This window comes from Ambystoma mexicanum, chromosome 13, assembly GCF_040938575.1.
Source record: "Ambystoma mexicanum isolate Mex_15411 chromosome 13, UKY_AmexF1_1, whole genome shotgun sequence".
NCBI lineage: Eukaryota > Metazoa > Chordata > Amphibia > Caudata > Ambystomatidae > Ambystoma > Ambystoma mexicanum.
Window position 1 is genome coordinate 89,235,860 of NC_090938.1, and position 22,475 is coordinate 89,258,334.

General features: G+C 41.9%; 1 protein-coding gene across 1 annotated transcript in view; it reads left to right on the top strand.

The window, feature by feature from the left end:
- LOC138520915 (cytochrome P450 2A6-like) overlaps positions 1-22,475 on the top strand; it is a 181,735-nt gene that overhangs the window by 85,625 nt on the left and 73,635 nt on the right. The window contains exons 5-6 of the mRNA XM_069633342.1: positions 10,868-11,044; positions 12,204-12,345. Of these exons, the coding sequence (XP_069489443.1) occupies positions 10,868-11,044; positions 12,204-12,345 (319 nt within the window). The remainder of the gene's footprint in view (positions 1-10,867; positions 11,045-12,203; positions 12,346-22,475) is intronic.

The window sequence follows — 22,475 nt, forward strand, 5'->3', positions numbered from 1 at the left end:
TTAACTCCCTCAAATCTGCACAAAGCCGCCATTGACCATTTGGCTTTAACACACCTAAAATGGGCGTGTTGGATGTGCTATGGATAGGCCTAATGATTCCTCGCGATTCTAAATATTAAATAATCTCTGCCAATGATTCTAAACATGCCAGCGGTAGTCTATACTGGCGTACAAATACTGGACTTCTGCTACACCCTTCCGGAAGTGTGGCCACATGTAAATTAGTTAACCCGCAATCATAGGCATCTTTTGCAAATACATCTTTAAATTCCATAAATATCTTCCTCAATTCGTTTATATCCTCATCGTTTTCACACGCATCCGCTAAGGAGATCTGCTCTTCTACCATTTTGGAAAATTCCGGAAAATGTTCTGGTAGTGGAATCTCGGTGCTTTCCTCTAGCTGTGTGGCTGTGTCTCTTTGTAAAGCTGCCACTTTTAAATGTTTTGTCATGTCAGCTTCCATTTCAATGGGCTGATTTTCCATTTCGTTTTCACTTAAATCAAATGTTATACAACTCTCTTGATAACAGCACACTGTCTCACTTGAATCATAAGGGTACATAGAATGAATTTTAAATACTCCTTTGGGCTGAGAGTCCAGGTATTCTGGCAACTCACCCTTGGCATCTACATACTTTTCAGGGATATTTCCAATCACCATGTTATTTAGATCTGCAGTATAATGTGATTTTTGTATGGCCATTCCTAATGGGGAGTTTTCCTCTAAGTGAATATCTTGACAACCCTTATTATTTACCATAATTCTTACAGGCCCTTCACCAATATCTACCAATGGAATGTATTCATAATCCAGGCCTTGCTGTTTTATGGATTCATTCCGGCACACAAATGCATCAGAGTCTTTCATCTGCTGTCCATTTTTGCATTTCAGTGTTATTGCAAACTGTTTTGTAAATGCAGGAATAATAGTATCTTTCCTCATTTGTAGTTAGATTGCATAAGGAACCAGTTGTGCACAATGATAAGCCCTTCTTTTGTCTTCAAATTCAGGTGCCGGCCCACCTAGGCGTGACCATATTTTTTGATTAAGGAAATCTAACACCATACACATTCTGTGCATGATGTCATTGCCTATGTAAAACTCATTTTGTGCTCCACTCACTATCCATACATTATGGTAAATTGTTTTCTGCCCAATGCTAATTTTAAGCATGCATCTGCCTGCAATTCGGTTTTCAAAGTCTGGACTGTCCAACCCAGAAACATATTGGTTTTTAATTCTAAATTTTGGGATTTCCTCCCTCTCCATTATTTTTTGCAACAATTTCTCATTAATGAAGCTCCTCTCCTGTTCAAGCGCTAAAGTGGCTTTTATTGTTTTAAAACAGTCATTTATACCAACATGAACCCATGGTTGCTCATCTTCCATGTGTATTTCAGCAAGAGTGGTAATGTGTTTTTCTGAATCTGCTTTAGGAGTAATATTTTGTTTGTATATCTTTTCTTTTAAATAAAAACGTAATGTGTGCTCATCTATGGCGTTCTGCCAATTTTTCCTTGGGTCCAAGTATATTTGTACAGGTAGTTTTTCATTGTCGCTCTGCATTTTGTCTTGACACATTAATATAACAGTGACACTAGGTATGCAACTGTTCTGGAGATATACCTCCACAGCATCATTTGTTTTGGCAACGGTGTGACATTCATTTATGTTGCTGTTTTGTGATTTTAGTTTCTTAGGTCTCAATGGGTTTTTGGTTAAGGACCACAGCACTCCATTCAGCCCATCTATGAGAGGAGACAATCTTTTCAGGCAATCTGGCCCCATCAGAAATGGAATTTCACAAATAGATGTGATCAATACCTCTTGTTTCATTCTGTGCTTTCCTATTTTTATGTCAACCTCAGTTACACCTATGATGGGCACCTCCTCCCCATTAAAGTTATGCACTGGACCTTGATTTTCCTTCACTGTGATCTGATTCTGTGGGGATCTCCCTTCATTGATACTCTTTACCAGCTCCTTGGACATAATTGTGGCCTGTGCGCCAGTGTCAATCATTGCAAATGTTTGGCATTTTTCTTCTACAGTGATGGGAGCATAATACCTGTCCTCAACCTCCTCTAATACACATAAGACGTGTGAATTCTTACTGATTTCAGGACTCACCTTTCTCAGGCCTTTTTCACTTCTGGCTAAGCACATTGGTAAATGGAAAGACATTTTTCCCTCCTTTTTACCAATTTCTGCGCGAGGGACTTTATTCATTTCTCCATGTTCAGAGGTTTTTTGGAGTGTGGCCACTGTTCGCCTATCCCTCCAGGTATCATCAGAGGCCACATTACAACCCTCCAACTGAACATGTGTAACAACATCATTCAGCAATCTGTCATTGTTTAATTCTGTGCATTTGTGATCATTTAGTGTGGTACCAGCCCTTTCAGCCTCTTCAAAAATATGTGGCTCAAAGAATTCTTCAGGTGATTGGCATGTACCCTCCTTGGGAGTATTTCCTTTTTCTGCCTGTGTTTGGTCATTGTTTTGACTGCCCAGGGAAGAAATCACAGCATCCCCACTTACTCCCTGTTTACTGGTATTCCCCATGCATGAGTCATTTTTCTTAAATCTGTCTCTTTGTTCTCTTGGAGTTTCAGGTTTTCTTATTTCATTTGTACAAATCTCCAATGTTTGATTTAGTTCTAGGTTAAACCGTACCTCTCTTTTAGAAGTATTTGCACTTTCTGTTACATGTTCATTTACTGGCATTTTCACTTTTAAATTATTAGACATCTCAGAGTCATTATGCAAAATTACATCAGAGCAATCTGTCTTTTCGGCGCTGTAGGTATCATGAGTACTTAGTCACTTTTCAGAAGAAGCCCCCCGGTCATTGCTATGGCCATCAGCCCCCTCCTTTGATGACTGTTTTTGTGCTGTACAAAGCTTCCCTATTTGTTCAGCTAACATTTTCACTTGGGCCTCAAGGCACTGGAACCTTTCCAACTCTCTAGAATCCTCCCTCTGTGGCCTAGATCGATATTGGTTGCTTTCTCCCTGATTGGATCTATTCCGATACCTCTCAGGTGAGTGATTTCTATTAGGATAGTTTCTGAACTCTTGATTCATTTGTGGAGGGGAGCGGGGTGCACCCGTCCTTTGGTTGTAGTCCCCTGGTGGGGAATCATTGTACTGACGTGGAGTATAATTCATGTTCTGTCTCATGTCCTGTCTCTCATGTTGTGGGTACTGACCCCTATGTTGATTCCCATTATCAGCAAATCAATCCACATATCGGGGTCTATCTTGATTACCATATATCATGGTGTTGGGATAAAATTTGCTCTGTATCCCCAATGTCTGGTAGGGACCATCATTTCTTTGATCTTGATTTTGTCTCTGATTATAGTTCATACCTGACATATCAGGCCGATAGCCTGCCCGGGGCCTATCTCCTAAATACCTAGGACTGATGTAGCTCTCCCTATTACTAGGATCATGTGATTGAAACATTGGTGCAGAGTGTGATGACCTTTGTTGATTAACCCTTTGTTCAGGTGCCGAATTATTTTTACCTGGACTTTGAGCAGACTCAAGGGACATCTTGGCTGACCTGAATTCCATCACTGTTGCTGAGGGTTCTTTAGATTTAGGTCTAGTATCTTTCATTTTATCACTTTCTCTACCCTTGACAATAGAGTACCTCATATAGTTTTGTGCTTTGATGCACAATCCACTCAAGGGACTTGACACGATCAAATTCACGAACCAATTGGGATATGATGTCTTTCTGTAGCCCATAGAAGTAGGCTGTTTTAAATTCATTAGAATTGGGGTCAAAAGATACATCAAAGCGAGAAAATGCTCTTTTTAAGTCTTGTAAAAACTGGCGAGGGGATGTATTAGGCCCAGCAGTAAGTGTGTAAGCAACTTTCTTTGCCTCCTGTAATGACTGGAAAGGAGAAAAATGACGCCTAATTTCTTTTTCAAACTCCACCCATGTCATATTCTGCTGTTCATTTAATCCCCTTATGATGCTGGCCGTCGGAGCTTCTAAAGTTAAATGAAAATATTGTCTGTACTGTTCCTTAGGTATCTGGAGTGCTTTAAAAATGTCATGAACGGCTTCTAAGTGATCCTCAATGCAGCATTCCCCTCCTTTTTTAAATGGTTTGATCAGAGCTTTAATAGATTTCATTATTTTTATGGGGCTACTTGTTGCAATGCATGGAATTGCACAACTTGGTGACTCAACCCTGGTTCCAGGTGTATGGGATTGGTGTCGGTCCCCCTTCGGTGTGTCAAATCCCCCAAGGGCGCTCCAACCAAGTTCAGTCACCGGTCCAGTCACTGGGGCACTAGCTTTTTGGGTAGAAATCGAATTCACCTCAACTCCATTGAATGTAGTGCCTTGCCATCTATCCTTGGACCTGGGAAGGCACATTTGCTGTTCTAAGTCTTTGCACTTTTTAAGTAGCCTGTGTGCTTCATTTTGCAGATAGTTGTTTTCATCACTCATTTTATTTATTACCTCCTGTATGTCGCACATTTGCATTTGGCATTCATTGAATTCCTTGTTTCTCTTGTCTCTTTATTGAATCATTTTAACCATTTCTTGCTCTGCACCTTGGAGATCACTTTCTTTTTCAAAATGTTCTTTTTGTAAAATCTGCATTTCTGAAACAATCTCATCTTTATCCTGTCTAATGTGATCCACTAAGGCTTTTAAGTGTACCAATTATTGCTCACTGTCTTCAAACTGTTTCTTGCTTTTGGACAACTGAATATCAAAATCTCTGCATGCATTTTAATTGCATGTCTTTCTGTTCTTAACATCTCCTCTTTTTTACCTGCCCCATCTAAGTCAGTTTTTGACCTGTTAATTAGCTGGGTATCATTTTCTTGCATTCGCAGGGACTTATTCAAAATAAACCATATTTTGGCGCATAGCCGTATTATACAGTCTTTCTCTGCACTTTTATCGGCTGCATTCAATAACCTTGTAAGGCAGACCTGAATTATGCTGCCTTCTGCAAAAATATTGTGTAGTTTTTCTTTCTGCACCTCACCCTGAATGTGGTCATGCCATTCTGAGGTACTGTTTGATGACCACGTCCCATGTGCAAACAACTTTGCCTCTAAATATTGCACTAGGTCTGAGAATGTGGTTTCCCTTTGTGACATTCTGAAATTCGTTTTTGGTGACACACTGTTATTATGAAATGGGTTCCCTTTAATATACAGATGGCAGTGTGAGGCACACTTGCCACGCCCAGTAGGTGCTCTGTGATCACTTTCCCAGCCGCCAACGCACCATAAATATGTAGGGTATTTTGTATAGATTTGGGGCCTAGCGGTAATTTCTTACCGCCAAAATGAAAATAATTCAGTAATAATCACTCTTTGCATTCAGATTAGATTTGGTATATATTACTACAGTATACATACATTATTTCAGCACACAGATACATTTAGTGGTATACATTATGTTGGTTTGCGTTATTGGTGGTATTTCTGGTGAGCATAATTCCTTTGTTTTATATGTGGCCCCAATATTCAGAACCCCTTATTTTTGCTTAGTTTGTTCGTGTGATCACTAGAGAGGCCTCAGGCTTACATTTCAGGAACACCACATTTTCAATTGGAGTGCCACCATGGGCTGTCCTCACTGGCTTATCTACGACAGCGAGCTAACATGCGGTATTTATCACCAACTTAACTACATCAGTGAACTATGTCCAGGGCCTCTCTTTCTGCTGACTCATGTACCTCCAGCAGCAGTCTATTTCATTATATTATTATTATGTTCCGTTCAGAAAACATACACTTATATACTGAATGGGATCATGCACACAGCTACCACTAAGTCTTATTTTTATCTAGCTTAAAAATGACAATTGCACTGTCTAAACCTCTCCCCATATTATCAGTACTGTAATGGTAGATGCACAAATAAAAGAGAAAAATAAAACACACTATTCGTCTGCTTTCAAATATTTTTTGTGTATTATAAAAAATTGCATTTCAACACGATCTTATTCTTTTTACAGAAATAAATGGAAATTGCACAGTAACAACCTTATCTGTAACAAAATGAGAACAGAGCGGCAAGAACATTTTCAATTCGCAACATTAAACCTGTTGATAAAACACTGGAGTTCCCTCTTCCACGCTGACTGAATAGTTTCGCACACATACACACTGCCCCCACACTCTGTAATATAATTACCAGGCCTGTTCAGCATGTGAAACTCATCGGCTGGTCGCCTTCTGGAAGTGGTTCAATGAATTCTTCTTAAATCACCCCAGCAAGGACGAGCATCTGCCGTCACTCAAACCGGGGCTTATTGACTGGAATTCCCAGTCTCTGCAGCAGTGGACTGGGATCTGCTTTTTCAATCAGGAAAATCCCCAGCCACCAACCAGGTCTTTCTCCCAGCTGTGTAAAAATGTCTTCTCTTCTCTTCTTCCCCGAGATTCATTAGCAAAGCTCTGTTACAGCCTGCCAGATGAGTTCAACCAATGAAATTCTATCATGTCCTACCCTCCTTCTCTTTAACAATGGCTTGGCTTATACTGTTGCAACTGTAACCAAACTAATTTCCTGCTTATTCGAGTCTTTGCTTCCTGCAAATACTGTGGACAGAGCGCATATAGAAGCAAACAAAAAAAAAATTCATTTTCCATGTCATTTTGCACTGGAGAATACATTATATTATTAATGAGTTAGAATCATTAGTATTGTTAATGAGGTTCGTTCATTAATCCTCAAATGTGTCTCCTGCAACAGAGGAATTTCAGGTGAGAAAAAAATATATGCTTTTAACTGTGAAAAATAAATTATTTGCATTTTAGATCTAGAAATCGTTTTTGACTGAATAGCCTGTTTTCATTTACATGTCCATGTCACACTGGCAACACATGCCTTGCTCTACCGCATTATAGCAATGCACCAAACCCATGCAGTGGTGCTGCATGAAAAAAATGCTAAATACTCTTACAAACCCCACCATGAGAAGCACTCGAATGACCAGTCTGTCGCCTTGGGAGACCTAAGAAAATGATGCTACTGATAAAATCCATCCAAGTGTAAGCTATGAATAAATCGCACCACATCCGTGGACACATGCCTCAGACACGGCTTTCCCCCCATGCACTCTAGAATGCAGCTACGCTACATCAAATCCAGTCTAAGAGCTTACATAGCTGTCCGCATTGAAACCCCTGACGTGCCTTAACACCCCTGCCATTAGTTTACAGTGACAACCTACGTGACATTTGGGTACACATAGAATCTCCTACACTCGTACTCTATCTTAAACTACCGACAGCACTAAACTACTTTCCTGTCCTTCGGGTTGCTTACTAGGGCACATCCAGCACCCAAAGTCCTAACCCAGCCGAATCAACACACACATCTTAAAGTACATTCTTTGAATTTTCACATACATGGACTTCGGTCCCCAAGGGCATTCCAGCCACAAAGCACATTGAGGCTATATAAATGGGGAAATGGTACTATGCAAAGGATGACTACAATACAATACAAGCAATGTTCCGCTAACTGCAAGGAGTGCTAGGTTGCAGTCGATGATGTAGTCATGCAGTTCAACCGCATGCCGTGCCTAACAAGAGAGCATGTGTTCAATAGAGCCACCCGCAGGGTGGCTAGTTCTGAATTATTCAGAGTAGTCTTGTGGCCGGGATTGGGCTAAGGGGTAGGACACAGTAACTGACATTGGCTTGAAGTTTAGAGATAGTAGGCAATAGAGGAGAACCCTTGCAATGTTCTACATTGTGGTGATGTGGAGGTCCTCGCCTTTCAATGGAGGACTTGTCGTTGAGGTGGAGCATGGAGTCTGCTTCAGCCAAATCTGGCTTTTGGAAGAGGGGTGGTGGGTTGCTCCTAACATCAGCTGAAGGGGTGTCAATATCTGGAGTCAGTGGTGGGTCTCATCCAGCCCTGCATTGAGGGAAAGAGAGAGTGCTCTTTTGGGGGAAGTCAGTACCTCAACATGCAGGCCCATTTTCCTGTGGACCGTACAGCAGGAGAAGCACCCGGTTCATGGGCTACAATGGTGTGCAGTAGGAGTTGTGGGTCGTATCAGTAGTTTGACCAGATTACAGAAGCAGAGTATGATAACTGAACAAAAGTTGGACAAACCTTAGAACAGGGGATGAAGTCTGTGAACCCAGCAATCATTAGGCAAACCGGCACACATCTCCTTAGACGTGCCGCGACAGACCTGCCTGGATCAATGAATATATACCAAGGGCTGCTGGGAAGTGTAGTCCAAGGTAAGGAGCACTCTCACAAGCACCATGGCTGAAAGCAACACAAGGCAAGTATTATTTAGGCTTTTTTAGAAATCATGAGGCAAAAACTGATTCTTTGTAACCACAGAAACACAGTGGGTGCAAACCAGAATTCAGAAAATAAACAATGAAAAATAAGGGATTTTAATGCAAGACACTTAGCAATCTTCTGAAGGGAGCCTCTTCCTCTTCTTAATGCTTCAGTCTGAAAACAATACACACTTCCCCAGTCTTCTGGAGGGAACCTCTCATTTAAACAAAACGCAGTTCCCCAATCTCCTGGAGGGAACCCCTTCCACTATCTGTGTATTAAAATTGTACCTTTCCAGCATTTTAAAAGGCCTGATTCACTAACCTGCCATACCTGACCGTAGACTTTCCCAATGGTGTATTAACTCTGGTTCACTAGCCTACCAGATTTGATTTCATAACTGTTAGTTCCAAAGATGTTTGCTTTGTCACTGGTTTCCTGTTTTACTTTTTTATACCTTCTCGGGGTCTCCCCAACTGCTTTTGGGCTCCAGGCCACTGGTTATAGGTATCTTTGTACTGATGTGGGTCAATCCTTATGTACTTTACTGATGGGCCTTGCACATTTCCATTTGGGTCCCAGACCCTGTTGCACACTGGCAGGTCTTCCCCACTTCCATATGGGTCCCAGAACCTGTTCTTCTGCTGGATCCCCGTCCCTGCTGTATACCTCTATTGCCAGGTACTAACCCACATAGGTGAATTCCCAAAGTTCATATCAGCGTGTATACTTCCTCTGTTATCCCCTCGTGCTCTTTGGGATGTGTTTATCTGGTTAACAAATTCAAATCAAACTGTACAATTCCTTTCATCCACTTGTGCTCTTCAGGATGTATTTACATGGTATACAAAGTATGGATCAAATTGTATATTTACTCATTTATCCCCTTGTCCACTTCGGGATGGATTTACGTGGTTTACAAAGTTTATATCAAATTGTAAAATTCCTGTTTTACCCCGTTGTGCTCTTTGGGATGTATTTATGTGGTTAACAAAGCTTGTATCAAATTGTTTAATTTCTTTTATCAGCTTATGTTCTTCTGAATATATTCACATGGCTTTTTAGCTCATTACATTCCCTCAGTGCCCCAATAACTAGTCTAATACTTTCCCTACTTTTGGGAAGTCTCTGGGTGGTCTCTTGTGAAGATTGTGCAGAGCTTCTCTGTTGCTGCTGTGCTTGCGTTATTTCTCACTGCTCTGCAGCTCCAGACTCTCCCTTGTGTCTCTGGCTGCCCACGTCCTTGTTCTCGGTCTGCTGTCACTAGTCTGGCTTCCTTTCTCTCTGCCACTGGCCAGGTCTGCCTCGCTTGGACCTTTCAGATATTTATTACTCTTTGTCCCAGCTTCCAGCCTTCAGGTCCCATGCCACGGAACAAGCGTTTGTTCCTTGCTCCTCCATAGCTGGCTTGACAGCCCATTGAGTCTTCCTTTCCTTTTTATGACTGGGGCTGCTTCTTGACAACTGTACGGCCTGTGTTGGTTCCGCAGTGGGCTTTTACCTCCTTGCTCCATCTTCTTTGTCTCAGTGGTGTTTTGTATTAAGCTTGCGTAAGTCTCCCTCGTCCTTGTCACCGTATTTCTCAATGAGACCTTCTACTTTGCAATATATAGAGGTATGGGGGACCAGCGGGACCTGAGTGAGGGTAAGGAGTAGGGACACCAAAGAGTTAAGTGAATTTTGCGTTCTCCCAAGACCATCGCCACTGGTCCAATGAAGGATTTCCCTCCCCATCAGATCCACCCGCTGAATACCACCCGGAGGTATCAGGTAACGGCCTCATCTCCCTGGCTTCATGGAAATGGGCCTCCCCCATGGAAACAGTGACAATACCCTGGGATTCATCACAATGCACATTTAAAAACGTTTTCCACAGCCTGATTAACCACTCTATAAACAGCTTTAGGGACTGCACTGAAAAGAAATAATAGGGCCACTGTACACTGCCTTATGTTTTATGCCCTCCAAATAGGAACTAATGATTTGTTAATAGATTTTTTGTCGATGGAACAAAAAAGGAAGGGCATCAGCCTCTCTTATTTGTCTGTGCATATTGGGCAGAATGAATCCCTTTACAGTTTCCAATTAGGCATTTAATCCCTTGCAATTAAATCAAGGTTTCTTTCTAGGTACTCAAAGTTTATACAAGGTGGACCAAGGTAAACCTTGTTTTACCCTCTGTACAGGTCAGATACACCCATGTAGTCTATTTGATGGTGTACACACTTCATCACTTACCCTCTGTCCTCTTCTGTGTGCACACAGTGAATTTCTTATATTAACAATCTATGTTTTCTAAAGAGGAAGGGAGAATAGTGCTCCTTTCAGGTCCAATTGCTGGTTTGCTTTTAACGGTTCTTCTTTTACATATACATCACCTGGTACATAAGCAGCTCTATCACTTTGCCAAATGTTTATAATGCATTTCCAAAATGTCGACTTCGTTTATACTAAAACCTTGTATAAAGTGTAAATGTGAAGCCATACTTGCCGATGTAAAAATGTGCTCTTATAAACTCAATGTGTTTACTGCATGTATTTCATTTAACTTTTGATAGCTGTACACCATGTTCACAAATATCATGGATCATTTACCTGGACCACACCAAAAAGCATGTCAAGCCCTTAGAAATATTCAAACATTTTGCAAAAGAAGAGTGGAAATTAATCAAAAGACATTTGATCCAAGTGATCCTCGTGACTTTATTGACCATTTCCTCATCAAAATGGAGAAGGTAAATATTTTGGGGATTTATTTGCAATAGTAAATTGATACTATAGAAATAACTGCATGTTCTGAAAATCATAGTGAAAGTAGCACAGCGGGTCTAGCTGTTGTCATCACCATGGTGAAACGGGATCAAGGTGTTTTCAAGATTTAATGTAACTATATTACTGATGTAAACTTGCTAATATTTAAAATGACTGCTCCGATGTGGTATTGTACTGTGTGAGCTAAGGTTTCTTTGTAGGTGGGAATATATTTATGTTTGATAAATATATAATTTTCCCTAGTGTTTGTATAATCGTTAATATTGGTTTCCAAACAAAGCCTGTGCAAACTTTCTCAAAAGTGATTTGTGGGTTCCTGCTAATCTATTATTGAGATTCCGGAAGGTTCACATGCTCCCAGGGATTTTTCTTTCAGCTGAGTCTTCTTGAATCTCATTTTAGAGCCCTAAATCTTCAGAAGTTTGGGCAGGCTCAGGCTTGTTCCTTGGGGGAAAATTATCATACAGAAAATTAATTAAAAGGCTTTAGGAAGAGAGAGCATTTTAAGGGGAAAGAGAAGGGTCAGAAGGTTGTTTCAAGAGCTAATGGAGTCCTGTGAATCTTTAATTTAATTTGGTGTAATAAATTAATTTGATTTGTTTTTCCCTGGAAAATGGTTTTGGAATTTCATAGAAACCATTTTTCCTTTTAATTATAATTCTTACCATCATTTAGGATTTCTCGATCAATTACTACACATTGTTACACATTCTGGATCATTAGGACTAAATAAATGGCTGCATTAGAGAAAAAGGGATACCTCTTAGTGATAGAATATGGAAATTCAGCAGTGTTCATGCGGCTATGTCAATCCCATATTAGTCTGATTTCAGATTTGAAAAATTAGATATATAGAGTGAAGAGATCAGCCAACATATATACTAAATATGCAGGCCACTGATGTTACTGCTAATGTACATTTACCCTCTTCCTATAACATTATTTTGAGTATACCTCATCTCCAGCTATCAGCTACGTGCAATAATCAGTGTACTTGCTTGAATCCAAATTGGTTGGTCTTTGCATTGTATTTTTCAGAATCATGAAATTGGGTGCTGTTGTTCTGTAAAATTAGCATATAATGTTTACATACAATTTAATTGATGTTTGTTTAAAATCAAGGAAAAAGACAACCCCTCTACGGAATACTTCATGAAGAATCTGGTCTGCACCATTCTTGGACTGTTCATAGGGGGTTCAGAAACAGTCAGTATAACAATAAGGCATGCTCTACTCTTCTTTCTCAAGTACCCTGAAATCGAAGGTATGTGTTGCACTGACCACCTGGCAAAAGCGCACTCCCATTAATATTTCCATTAAGCCTTCAAAGTTAATTCATTATAACATTACATTATTGCACAATCTCCATTTTCCATTTCAAAACCTTGTGGATCTCCAAATTTAATAGGATAAGTGTCATGTACCATAATGACAATATATATTTTGAGGTTAGTTATGATAAAAAATCATATATGTATCAGTTTGAAACTTACTGGCAGCCATAAACAGTTGTCAATGTGCTTGGGTTCAGACAATAAAGAAACACCTGTTCCTTGGCATAACATTTTCAGAGTCATGCAATACCATTCCCAACAAAGTGGTGGGCAAGGTCAAGCTTCTCATCCTTATTGCATGCGCAAATATGTGTATTTTCCATAACTCCCAGACTTTCTCCTAAAATGTCTTAAACTTCGATTGACTAGGTAAGAAAAAAAAGCAAATTCTGCATCATGAGTGCAGGACTTCAAATGGGTAAGCTGACAGACCATTGTCTAGCTTGATTAACTAAATTCGACTAATATATCAGATGTGTTAATAAGTGAATATATTATATGCTAATTAATTAACTGTAAATGGCCCCCATTTTATCACTTTAGGTTTGGCCAGTCATTTTGTCAGTGGTAACATACTTTGATTAAAAATAAAACCGAAGAGCCCACATTTTTTAAAGCTTCACCCACTCGGAGATCATATTTTACTCACGCTATGCGTCAGCTACATTGGTGCCGATTTCAAATCACTTCATATTTTATCCCTGTCTACTGTCATTTGGGCAGTATGCCAGCAAGGACCAGTCCTTTTCGCTAGGAGACTCACATCAAACCTTCGTATGTGTCAGCCGGCACTCGAGGATCCACAAGCATTTGCATTATTCTGCTGTGTGTGTGGCGGTTGGCTGTCTTCTCAGTTACAGCTCTCACTCGGTTGAATTATATTCTTTTACGTGTTCTTGCTCTTTGCAGTAGTTCATGAACTCTTTGAAGTCTTACCTCTGCCCGGGCTGCTCTCTTTCCTCAAGTAAATGCTCGGTGTTAAATTGCCACTTTTATGAGCTGGACAGCATGGACTTTGTGGGCTGCAGGAAGTCTAGAAAAAGTCATCAAATATACATTGTTCCAAGACTCACATGGTCATATTTGGTGGTCTATACATATTTTTGCCAAACTTCAATTCAGTGAATTAGAGATAATCGTGGATACACCCTGAAGTACTAATGTAATCACGCAGATGAACCAGTTTCAAACATGCCAAGAAAAGGTTAATCCTGTTGAGCGATCTGACCTTGTGTAAACAAAGAGGGTTAGTCTTTTACAAAACTGTTGCTTGGAACACATGGATCTACATAGTATCTTGTTCATTTGCTTCACATTTGTTAATTATGTTTCTTAATGTCACAAGGCGTTTGAATGTAAGTGTCCAAGTTGCCTGCATGCATAGACCACATTGATTGGTATTCCATAGAGATTACTATATTGACGTGACAAGTACTTGCCCTGTAGGCAAAGAGGACTTATTGTTGGGCCAGGCATGATTGTGACCGTGTCAATGTAATACATTGTTAGATAAAATTTCACTTACTGATATTTTACCTCTATATTTGTGGACCCACCCAACCTTTTGCTTTTGTTTGAGCCTCCCGTCCTGACTTTTTGCCAGTGGAGCAGAGCTTTCAGCTGCTCTTCAATGGGCTTTCGCTCATCGTTCTGGGGAAACTAACTTGTCCTTCTGTCAGTCAGTACTGGGAAATATTGTTTCCCTTCGTCTTATGACTTTGTTGCCACTTTTGGCAACTGTATTTCAGTGCACAAAGTACATTACTGTATCGCACACTGGGATCCTTGAGTTTTTGGGCCCTAGACATCCCTAAAGGATTTTTTGGTAACTGGACAATGTGTCTAGGAGGAGACTGGTGGCAGCAGAAGCTTTTTATGTATTTTTATTCACTTTTACTGAGCCATACCACGTTCTACCGTATTTGGCTCATGATTGAGGCTAGTGTCAGTCATGGCCGCACCACAAGGTCCTTTGTCTTCTCCTTTGTCAATTCTATCTGTTGGCCTTCCCCTTGCTCTTTTTGACAAAGGGAGTCCTTATTTGGGCATGCATTCTCTCCCGAAAGCCGGTGCTTTTTGCAGGCTAATGCATGTCAAGTGTGTGGGTACCCAGGAAGTGGGCTGGGACTGTCTGGTCCCAATCCACATTACTGGTGCCAGGATGCTTGTCGTATACTAGAGCATGAGAGCTGCAGTGGTCACTGATTGGACCACTGCAAATTCATGAGTGGGGCAGATCTCCTCATTTGCTAGCTGGGTGTGAGCATTCACTGTACTTTGGGATATGATGAGGGGGCCTGAGTGCTGTAAGAGATTTTGTGTTATTGGGGTAAATTCGGGATTTGGTGGTATTTTTCTTACTGCAAATTTATTTGTGGTAAACTGGCCTTACATTTAGAGTGGTTTTGGTATCACTCTATTTTAGTGACTATATCTTGTTAGCTTGTATTGGTGGTCATTTTAGTGGTATCTTACTTTGTGGTATTCTCAGAATTATCTTATTCCTGTGGTATAGCTGTGAGCATGTTTTTTATACTATAACCCCATCATAAAAGAAACCTTTCCTTTCTATTAGAATGTCTTTTAGTTGCCTGTAGAGAACCCCAGACTTTGGACACTTCAGCGAACCGAATGAGTTTATTCATAGCACCACCTATTATTTGTGGCTGGTATTACTGGCTTATGTACATCCAGTAATCTATGTACCTAATCTGGCACCCCTTCCCATCAGCATGCAAGGAAGGAATCACTCATCACCTTTACAAACACACATTCCTACCTTGTAGATATTTACTACTAACTTTCTCTTGTTTGCTATTTTAGCTACAGTGATAAATTGGTAAATACACTACTGCACTGGTATAAACATCACCTCTGCGCCCCATATATAAATAATTCACAGATGCATGAATGACACCAAAGCTTCTGTTTTTTTTTAATCTGCACTTTGTGTTACATGACAGTTACAAACCGCAAAATATCTTACCACCTGATATTTACAGCATCACCTGCAAGACATAAAAGAACAACAGAACAGAAACAAGCAGGTATTTTGAAAACATGAATTTATGTTCTCACACTTTGAATATAGAGAGAAAAATAAACATACAATATTTTTCTAACCTCCCTGAACTGCCAATGGATTCTAGCAACACACATACATCATTTTTATCCTCATTTGGCAATAATCTTACCAAGGCCAGTGATCTGAAATCCCAGGATGACCTTGCTGTCTTCGCAGACCCAGGTTCAGTGCGAAACTCCTCCGTAAATGTGTGGGGAGCTGCCAGCTGATAATGCTCATAGCCAGCACTCAACCCACATGTAGTTCAGCAGAGATGGCACCGTCTGTCTGTCTCCTGGTCCCAGCACGAACTGTCAACTCCCACTTTTTCATTCATTAGGAAAACTCTCATTCAGCCCCCTGTTGTTGTGGCTTGTCTGCCTACAATCCCTACCAATCAGAATAAAGGAATGTGCCCTGTGCCAGCCTTCGTTTTTCAAAACAATGAAAACTTATTTTTAAAGCAAATGTTTAATTTCCCTTCCTGCATTTTATATATTTCTGTTCTCCACAAGATGAAGAAAACACTAGTGTGCATTTCCTCGTGGAAAAAATTAATTTTAAACAGTTCACCCAAAACATGAACTGTACTTCATTGTGCATAGAAGGCTGAATTATAATGTTAGAGAAGTTGAAATTAGTATTTTAGTAATGTTAGTACAGGTTAATCAGTTATGTATTCTAATGCAGTTTACACACATGAAACATCCAATATAAATTGTGCACTTCTTTATTTAACTGGCAGTACACTGTGTTTTTTTTTAATGTGTTCTGACACTTTGCCTGCTAGCTGTCACTGAAATAATGCCTGCATTTTCAAACTGGGCCTGGCTGTTTTTCTATGCTGTATATTGTAGGTTGCCTAGGTGCTCGCAGTCTACGGCAGTCTCCTGTTCCTTTCAGTCTGCTTTCCATTGCTGTGGTGGGGGGAGTGACCACACAGCCTTCATAACCTCATACGAGCCGCAGAGCGGCCGCGGAGCTGCTCGCTGAGGTGCTCGCAGTCTACAGCAGTCCATGGCCGCTCTGTGTGGTCTGCCCGGTCCTGAGATGCTGGCCAGTGAAACAGGCAGTGAGGGGCACTGGCTTCAAAGTCAGCGGACCCAGAGCGAGGACAGCGGCTTGGAGCCTCAGAGTCCTCTGAAGCTGGTGAACCAGGCTAGAAAAGTGCCCCCCAAGCAGGCAACCACAGCTCAATTAAACTTCAAATTACTTGAAGCCTTGGTGCCGTCGGATTTCAGTAAACATCAATCAGACAAGACGGAAGTCTTTACTGGCTTGGAAGAATTCCCCTCAGTTCTAACATCATCGGAACTGAATAGCCCGAGGGAGGAGCGTGATCAGCCCGCAATGGCAGTGACGGCGGTGGAAGCAACCAAACAAAGCGATCTGTGTCTTCTTTGAGACTAATTTGGTTCTGTTTGCCGTTCAACTTGTTTTTCCTTTGGTTGAAATATCTTGTTCAATAGTAATGTTCCTGTTTTTCTGTGGTCCCGGCGGGACTCTTTCCAATTCCAAAGAGCTTAGATGGAGGCCCTCGTTTTGGATCCGTTGGGCGAACCTTACATTACGCCAATTTGAGAGTGATGGGGCACGCTCATGCGAGTATGAGGTCCTATAGGTACGTTGGTCGTTCATCTTTCTGGCTCGTGAGCGTCTATCCAAATTGTCTGTTGAACGCTCTTTGTTTTTGTGACCTTCGTTGGTCTCATATTCTATGAGGTCATATCCTAAATCTCTTAACTTGTTTTTTGCCTTAGTTAAGAGTGACTTTGTTGTTTCTGACTGTATATGTAGATAAACACTGTAATCTCGCTTTTTGTCTTGAAACTCCACGATCATAAACTCTTCTGTTTATAGAGATTTGAGTGCTGGGACCAAGTGCAAAATGTTTAAAATGTTTTTTCTGTTGAGAATGAAAGATGCGTCTTCTTTCCAGATGCTCTTCAGGGTAAAGGTGCGGGTCTTGGTAGACCTAACAGAACGTCTTAGATGTTCTCTTTTGGCTCGGCGTTCATTGCTTTTTTTCTTGGTGGAGTCACGTTTCTGGGCCCTCTGGAGTTTGAATTCCATTGTTTTCTTGGTGTAACCGAGGGTCTGGCATAAGGGTCTAATTTAGGTTGCCTTTTCGTGGTCCGATCTCTTGTGGTAGAACGCTCTTCCCTGTGGCGACTTCTATGAACTCTGGTGCGCCAATGAATTGAGTTTTCTGTCGGTCGTTCATATTTATAGTTTTTGATGGTCTCCTCTCGTTAATGGCTTCCTATTAGATGGACGTAGACCGCACAGGGAACTTATCCGTTTTCTTGGCCGGTGGATATTGAAACATTCTTGTGCCTTTATTTTTTGCCAGGAGGTTTTGTTTCTTCTCCAGTGTTAGGAAGATTGGGCTTGTTTGCTCCGCTGAGAGCGTCTTTTTTTCTTGTTTTTGTTTGTAATCCTGATCCACGGCAATTGGGGCAGGAGATTGACTGTTTGCATTTTTTTTTCCTTTTTTGTGGTGGATTCCGGTCGACCTCGTCCCAGGCCTCCCAAGTTTCTGTCTCATTTAAGGCCGCCTCCATCAACTCACTTTCCGTAATTGACAAGGTAGTGTCGTTCGTATCCTGCTTTCCCTTATTGAGAGTTTGTGAAGTCTTTGGTTGAGGAAGAAGGGTAAGATCATTGGATTTAGGCTCAAAAGGTAGTCAGGATTGCGTTAGTGAGGATGCCAGACTATCTTCATTGAATTTAAGTCTGGCTGAGGACCTGTTCGTCGTCGTTTTAGATGGCCAGCTCAGTTTAACACAGTCTTTTTGGATGGATTGGTCAGAGGACCAGGTTGCACATCCATTTTTCAATTGGGATTTGGTCGCGGTTTTCAGGTTAAGTTTCTTCGGGTTGATTGAGGGCGACAACATAGTCTTACTGTTCAAGTGTTTTGTTTTTTCTTTTGATTTCAGTGAAATCGAGCTCAAAGGAGGAACATCAGCTGTTTTCACTGCGGTGTGGCCAGGAGGCTCACTTTTGGTTTGGTTGGTAAGGGCTATCATGGCTTCTTTTACCAAATTTCCTGTAAATTGGAAGGTTTTGATGGGTTGCTCTTCCGTTTGAATTGACTTCGAGCACTTTGTAGAGCCAGCTGAGTTTCCAGATTGCGAAGAGGCTTCTCCTGTAGGAGGTTTGTGAATTTCCTTTGCTGTAATGTAACCTTCAATGAAGGAAAGTCGCGTTTGGATGAAGGCCAAGAGAGTTACTTGATCTTTTGCTGTGTCATTAAGCGCTTCATACAGCTTAGTGAAGGGAGCTAGTGCTATAGTCAAAGATGACATAATGGCAAAAAGGTCTGTTTTTCTTTTTGATGGTGTGGTGGGTGAGCCTTGGGCGGCTCTGGAGTCGAGCATAGAATCAGGCTCGCTTCTTCCCGTTGGGGATCGACATCAATTGTTGGGCCGCTCACTTGCAGAGTTCCCATAGGTGGGACAACCAGGAAGTGCGTCTCTTTTCCTCAGTTCCCGGCCGTGCAAGTTTGTTATATCATAGTCTGGGAGTTCAGTCAGACGTTGACTCTTCTTTGGGGTTATAGAGACTCAGGCGCATAGTCTTCAACACGCTTATTTGCCACAGGGACGCAATTGGTTTGGACTTGGTCAGTGAAAAATTTAGTTACCTTTGGTGTCGATTTAGGTTCTAATGCATTCAAGGTGGATCCAAGGCCTGGCCTCTCCGCTTTTAGTTGCCATCTTTTCAAAAACGCAAAGAGTCTTTTTCACTTTCCTGAATCAGATCTTGATGGGTACCTTCCAAAAGTTTGGCGTCCGATATCTCAGCTTTGTCATCCTCCAGTGGGTGTTTTGTTTTCGTCGCAAAGAAGTCGACTATGGATCCCATCGCTGGTGTTTTTTGGGCCTTAGAGAAACGCGATGGTGTTTTGTCTTTCATCGATGGTTTTTTGCATGATTGCTGCTTAGTAGACTTGGAGAAAGACGTTGTACTATGTTGTAACTGATGCTTAGTGTTACTGGCCGCCGTGGGATTGCGTCAGCTTGTGAGGACTGATTCTGTCGGCGTAGAGTGTGGCTCCGAAAAGTTGAGTCTTTGAGGGATGGTCTGAGGTTTAGTAGCATCCCCCGATACATCCAAATCATCATCAGAGTACTCAATTGTAGAGTACGAGCAGTCCTCAGTACTCTTGCCGATAGTATTATTTTTTGGGGGACTGGAGATGTCTTCATTTTTGTGTATTTGGTGAATTTCCACTTTGATTTCTTCTTTATTTCGAAGATCAGCTAATTTAGCTGAAAAGATGGTAATAACCGGAGGCGAGGGCAGAGTTGACACTTTTAGAGGGGTAGCGACTAGTTGGTGGACCCCCAATGCAGGTGGGTCCTTCGTTAGCTGGGGCTCCTGGTTTTCCGGAGGAGCGGGACCCAGTTTATGATGTTCTAATAAGAAAAGATTCTGACAATCGCCCAGACCTGACATTAGAACGGGCTAGGCCTCTAAGTTTGAAAGTTCCTCCCCATTCAGCGAGGGCTGCGTAGTCGGCAGGGTAACCGATGCTGAGTTGCGGCTCCGCCACGTGTTTTCTAATTCACTCTCCACTATTTGCGGCTTTTCGGCCGGGAGACTCGTCACCTCTGCGACGGGCTCCCGGCCGGCAGCGGCGTTCAGATCGAGAGGAAGAGTTTGGGCGGGTGAATCTTGCGGATCCAAAGGTAAGAGGCAGGGCGCCCAGTCTTCGTTTATGCCCTCAAAACCTTCCTCCTCGGCGGCAGCAGAATCGACGGGGTAGGTTGCTGGCTCCTCCGCAGGCAGGTCTTGGGGACTGGTAGAGCCCGATGTGCTATTGTCTGGAGGGAGGGGGAGATGAAGTAAGATCTTATTTTCCACCAATGGGCTGGCTCCCTAAAGCCCTCTCAACAAAACAAAGATACTAGCAATCAAATACAGGACAGACAAACAAGGATTCCTCTAGCCAGCCTTCAAACACGGAATCTATTACCGCCCTAACCTTGGGTTCCTGGAATATCCGAGGTTTTACTCACCTACTACACTCCTCAGATGTAAACCTCGGATCATATGATATCTGGTGTTTCCAAGAAACATGGATTCAAAACAAACCAACGATAGAGGGCTATGTAACCATCTCTTCTTCAGCCCTGAGAGGAGCTACAGGTCGACCAAGGGCCGGACTATTGATCGCTCTGTGCATTGGAGCCAACCTCCAGTTTCTTAAAGTCATAACGGACGAGCCGCATATTTTGGCAGCCATGATTCAACGAGGCGCCAGCCTGCAAGACCCAAGTCAACGAAAGAAAACAACTTACCTACTGGTAAACTTGTACTGGAACCCGAAAGAATGCGTAACTGAGCATTTTCTATTAAAAATTGAAAACATCTTGAAAGACGCCCTATCAAACAATTCAATCGACAGTATAATCATTTGTGGTGATTTAAACGCCAATATATTGCAAAAAAGAGCTGAAAACTCACAAATAAAAGCTAATATCACAACATCACCAGAAAACTCTCTACAAAGAGGAAAGAAATGGGCTTACTTGATGGATACTTTTGATCTTCACAACGCCCACTTCTTGGGTAAAGCATCTTACCCGGTCCTTCCAACCTGGGAGTTAGCTGGAAGACACGCAACTCTAGACTATGTCTATCTCTCTAGAGACCTTCTGACGCAGGTTACAGGTTTTGAGGTTATCAGAAGACTCAACAGCGACCACAACCTTCTGAAAACGACGTGGACAGTTTCCCGTCTACATATCCACAAGAGTCTGTGTGCTCTGAGAACGGCCAACATCGAGACCCATGCTAACTCTACATGTTTGAGATTGAAAGGCTCAGCCATCACGACACTAACCACAAATTATTGTCAAGCAAAAGCACTGAATAATTCAAAAGAGTCAACCAGCCTCACGGACTATTGCCCATTACTACAGCCATACCAGGTTCAAAAAATTGGCAGCCAAATTAAAGTGAAGACCCACCATCACAACAACTTGATACTTAGAGAGAAAAGGCTCATGATGAGACGAGCCATAAGAAAGGCCAGACGTTTTCCTTCCACTACTAACAGAGAAGCAGCTCGGATTTCAACAAATGTTTACAAGAACTGGTTAAAAGGTTTTAAACTCCAGCTCTACCAAGATGATTCAGAGCAAATGCTGAGTGTTCTCAGTGGCAAGCAAACAAAGGCTTTCTGGTCAATGATTGCTTCAAAAAGCTCATCAAGTGAGGACTCACTAACATCCAGCGTCCCAGAGGAAGCCTCGATCACCCACTTTTCAGCCCTCTTCGACTTACCCGAGAAAGGGACAGAACCTTTGAAACATCAAAGTACCCACTGGGATATCGAACTTGATCCAGCCTGCATTGAATCTAAAATCAAAAAACTTAAATCATCGCGAGCTCCCGGCCCCGACGGGCTGTCAAATATGGATTTAGAATCTAACCCGGCAAGCTGGTCTATCCTGATAGCGGAAATCTTTGAATCGTGCATGGCAACCAGATCTATTCCGACGTCCTGGAAGACAGCAAATGTAGTGCCAATTTACAAATCAGGAGATAGATGCGACCCGAACAACTACCGGCCTATTGCACTCCTTGATTGCATCGGAAAACTCTTTGGGTCTTTCCTACTTGATATCTTCAAGGCCTGGGTGTCTTCTTCAGAAGGGTGGGACAACTTTCAAACTGGCTTTAGGAAAAGTCTAAGCACCATGGCAAACATATTTACTATCAACATTCTCAAAGCCAGAGTTCAGGGAGGGGCTCCCCCTCTGTGCCTAGCTTTTATCGACTTGTCTAAAGCGTTCGATAAAGTAAATAGAGAGAAGTTATGGAGAAAACTCATCAACTGGAATTGTCCCCCCGTCTTGTACAAGAACTCTACTCTGAAACATCTATGAGAGTTTGGCTTAATGGCACAGGTCTACTCTCCTCATCAAATTGCACAAGCTGTGGAGTAAAACAAGGATGTCCCTTGGCACCGGCACTTTACAA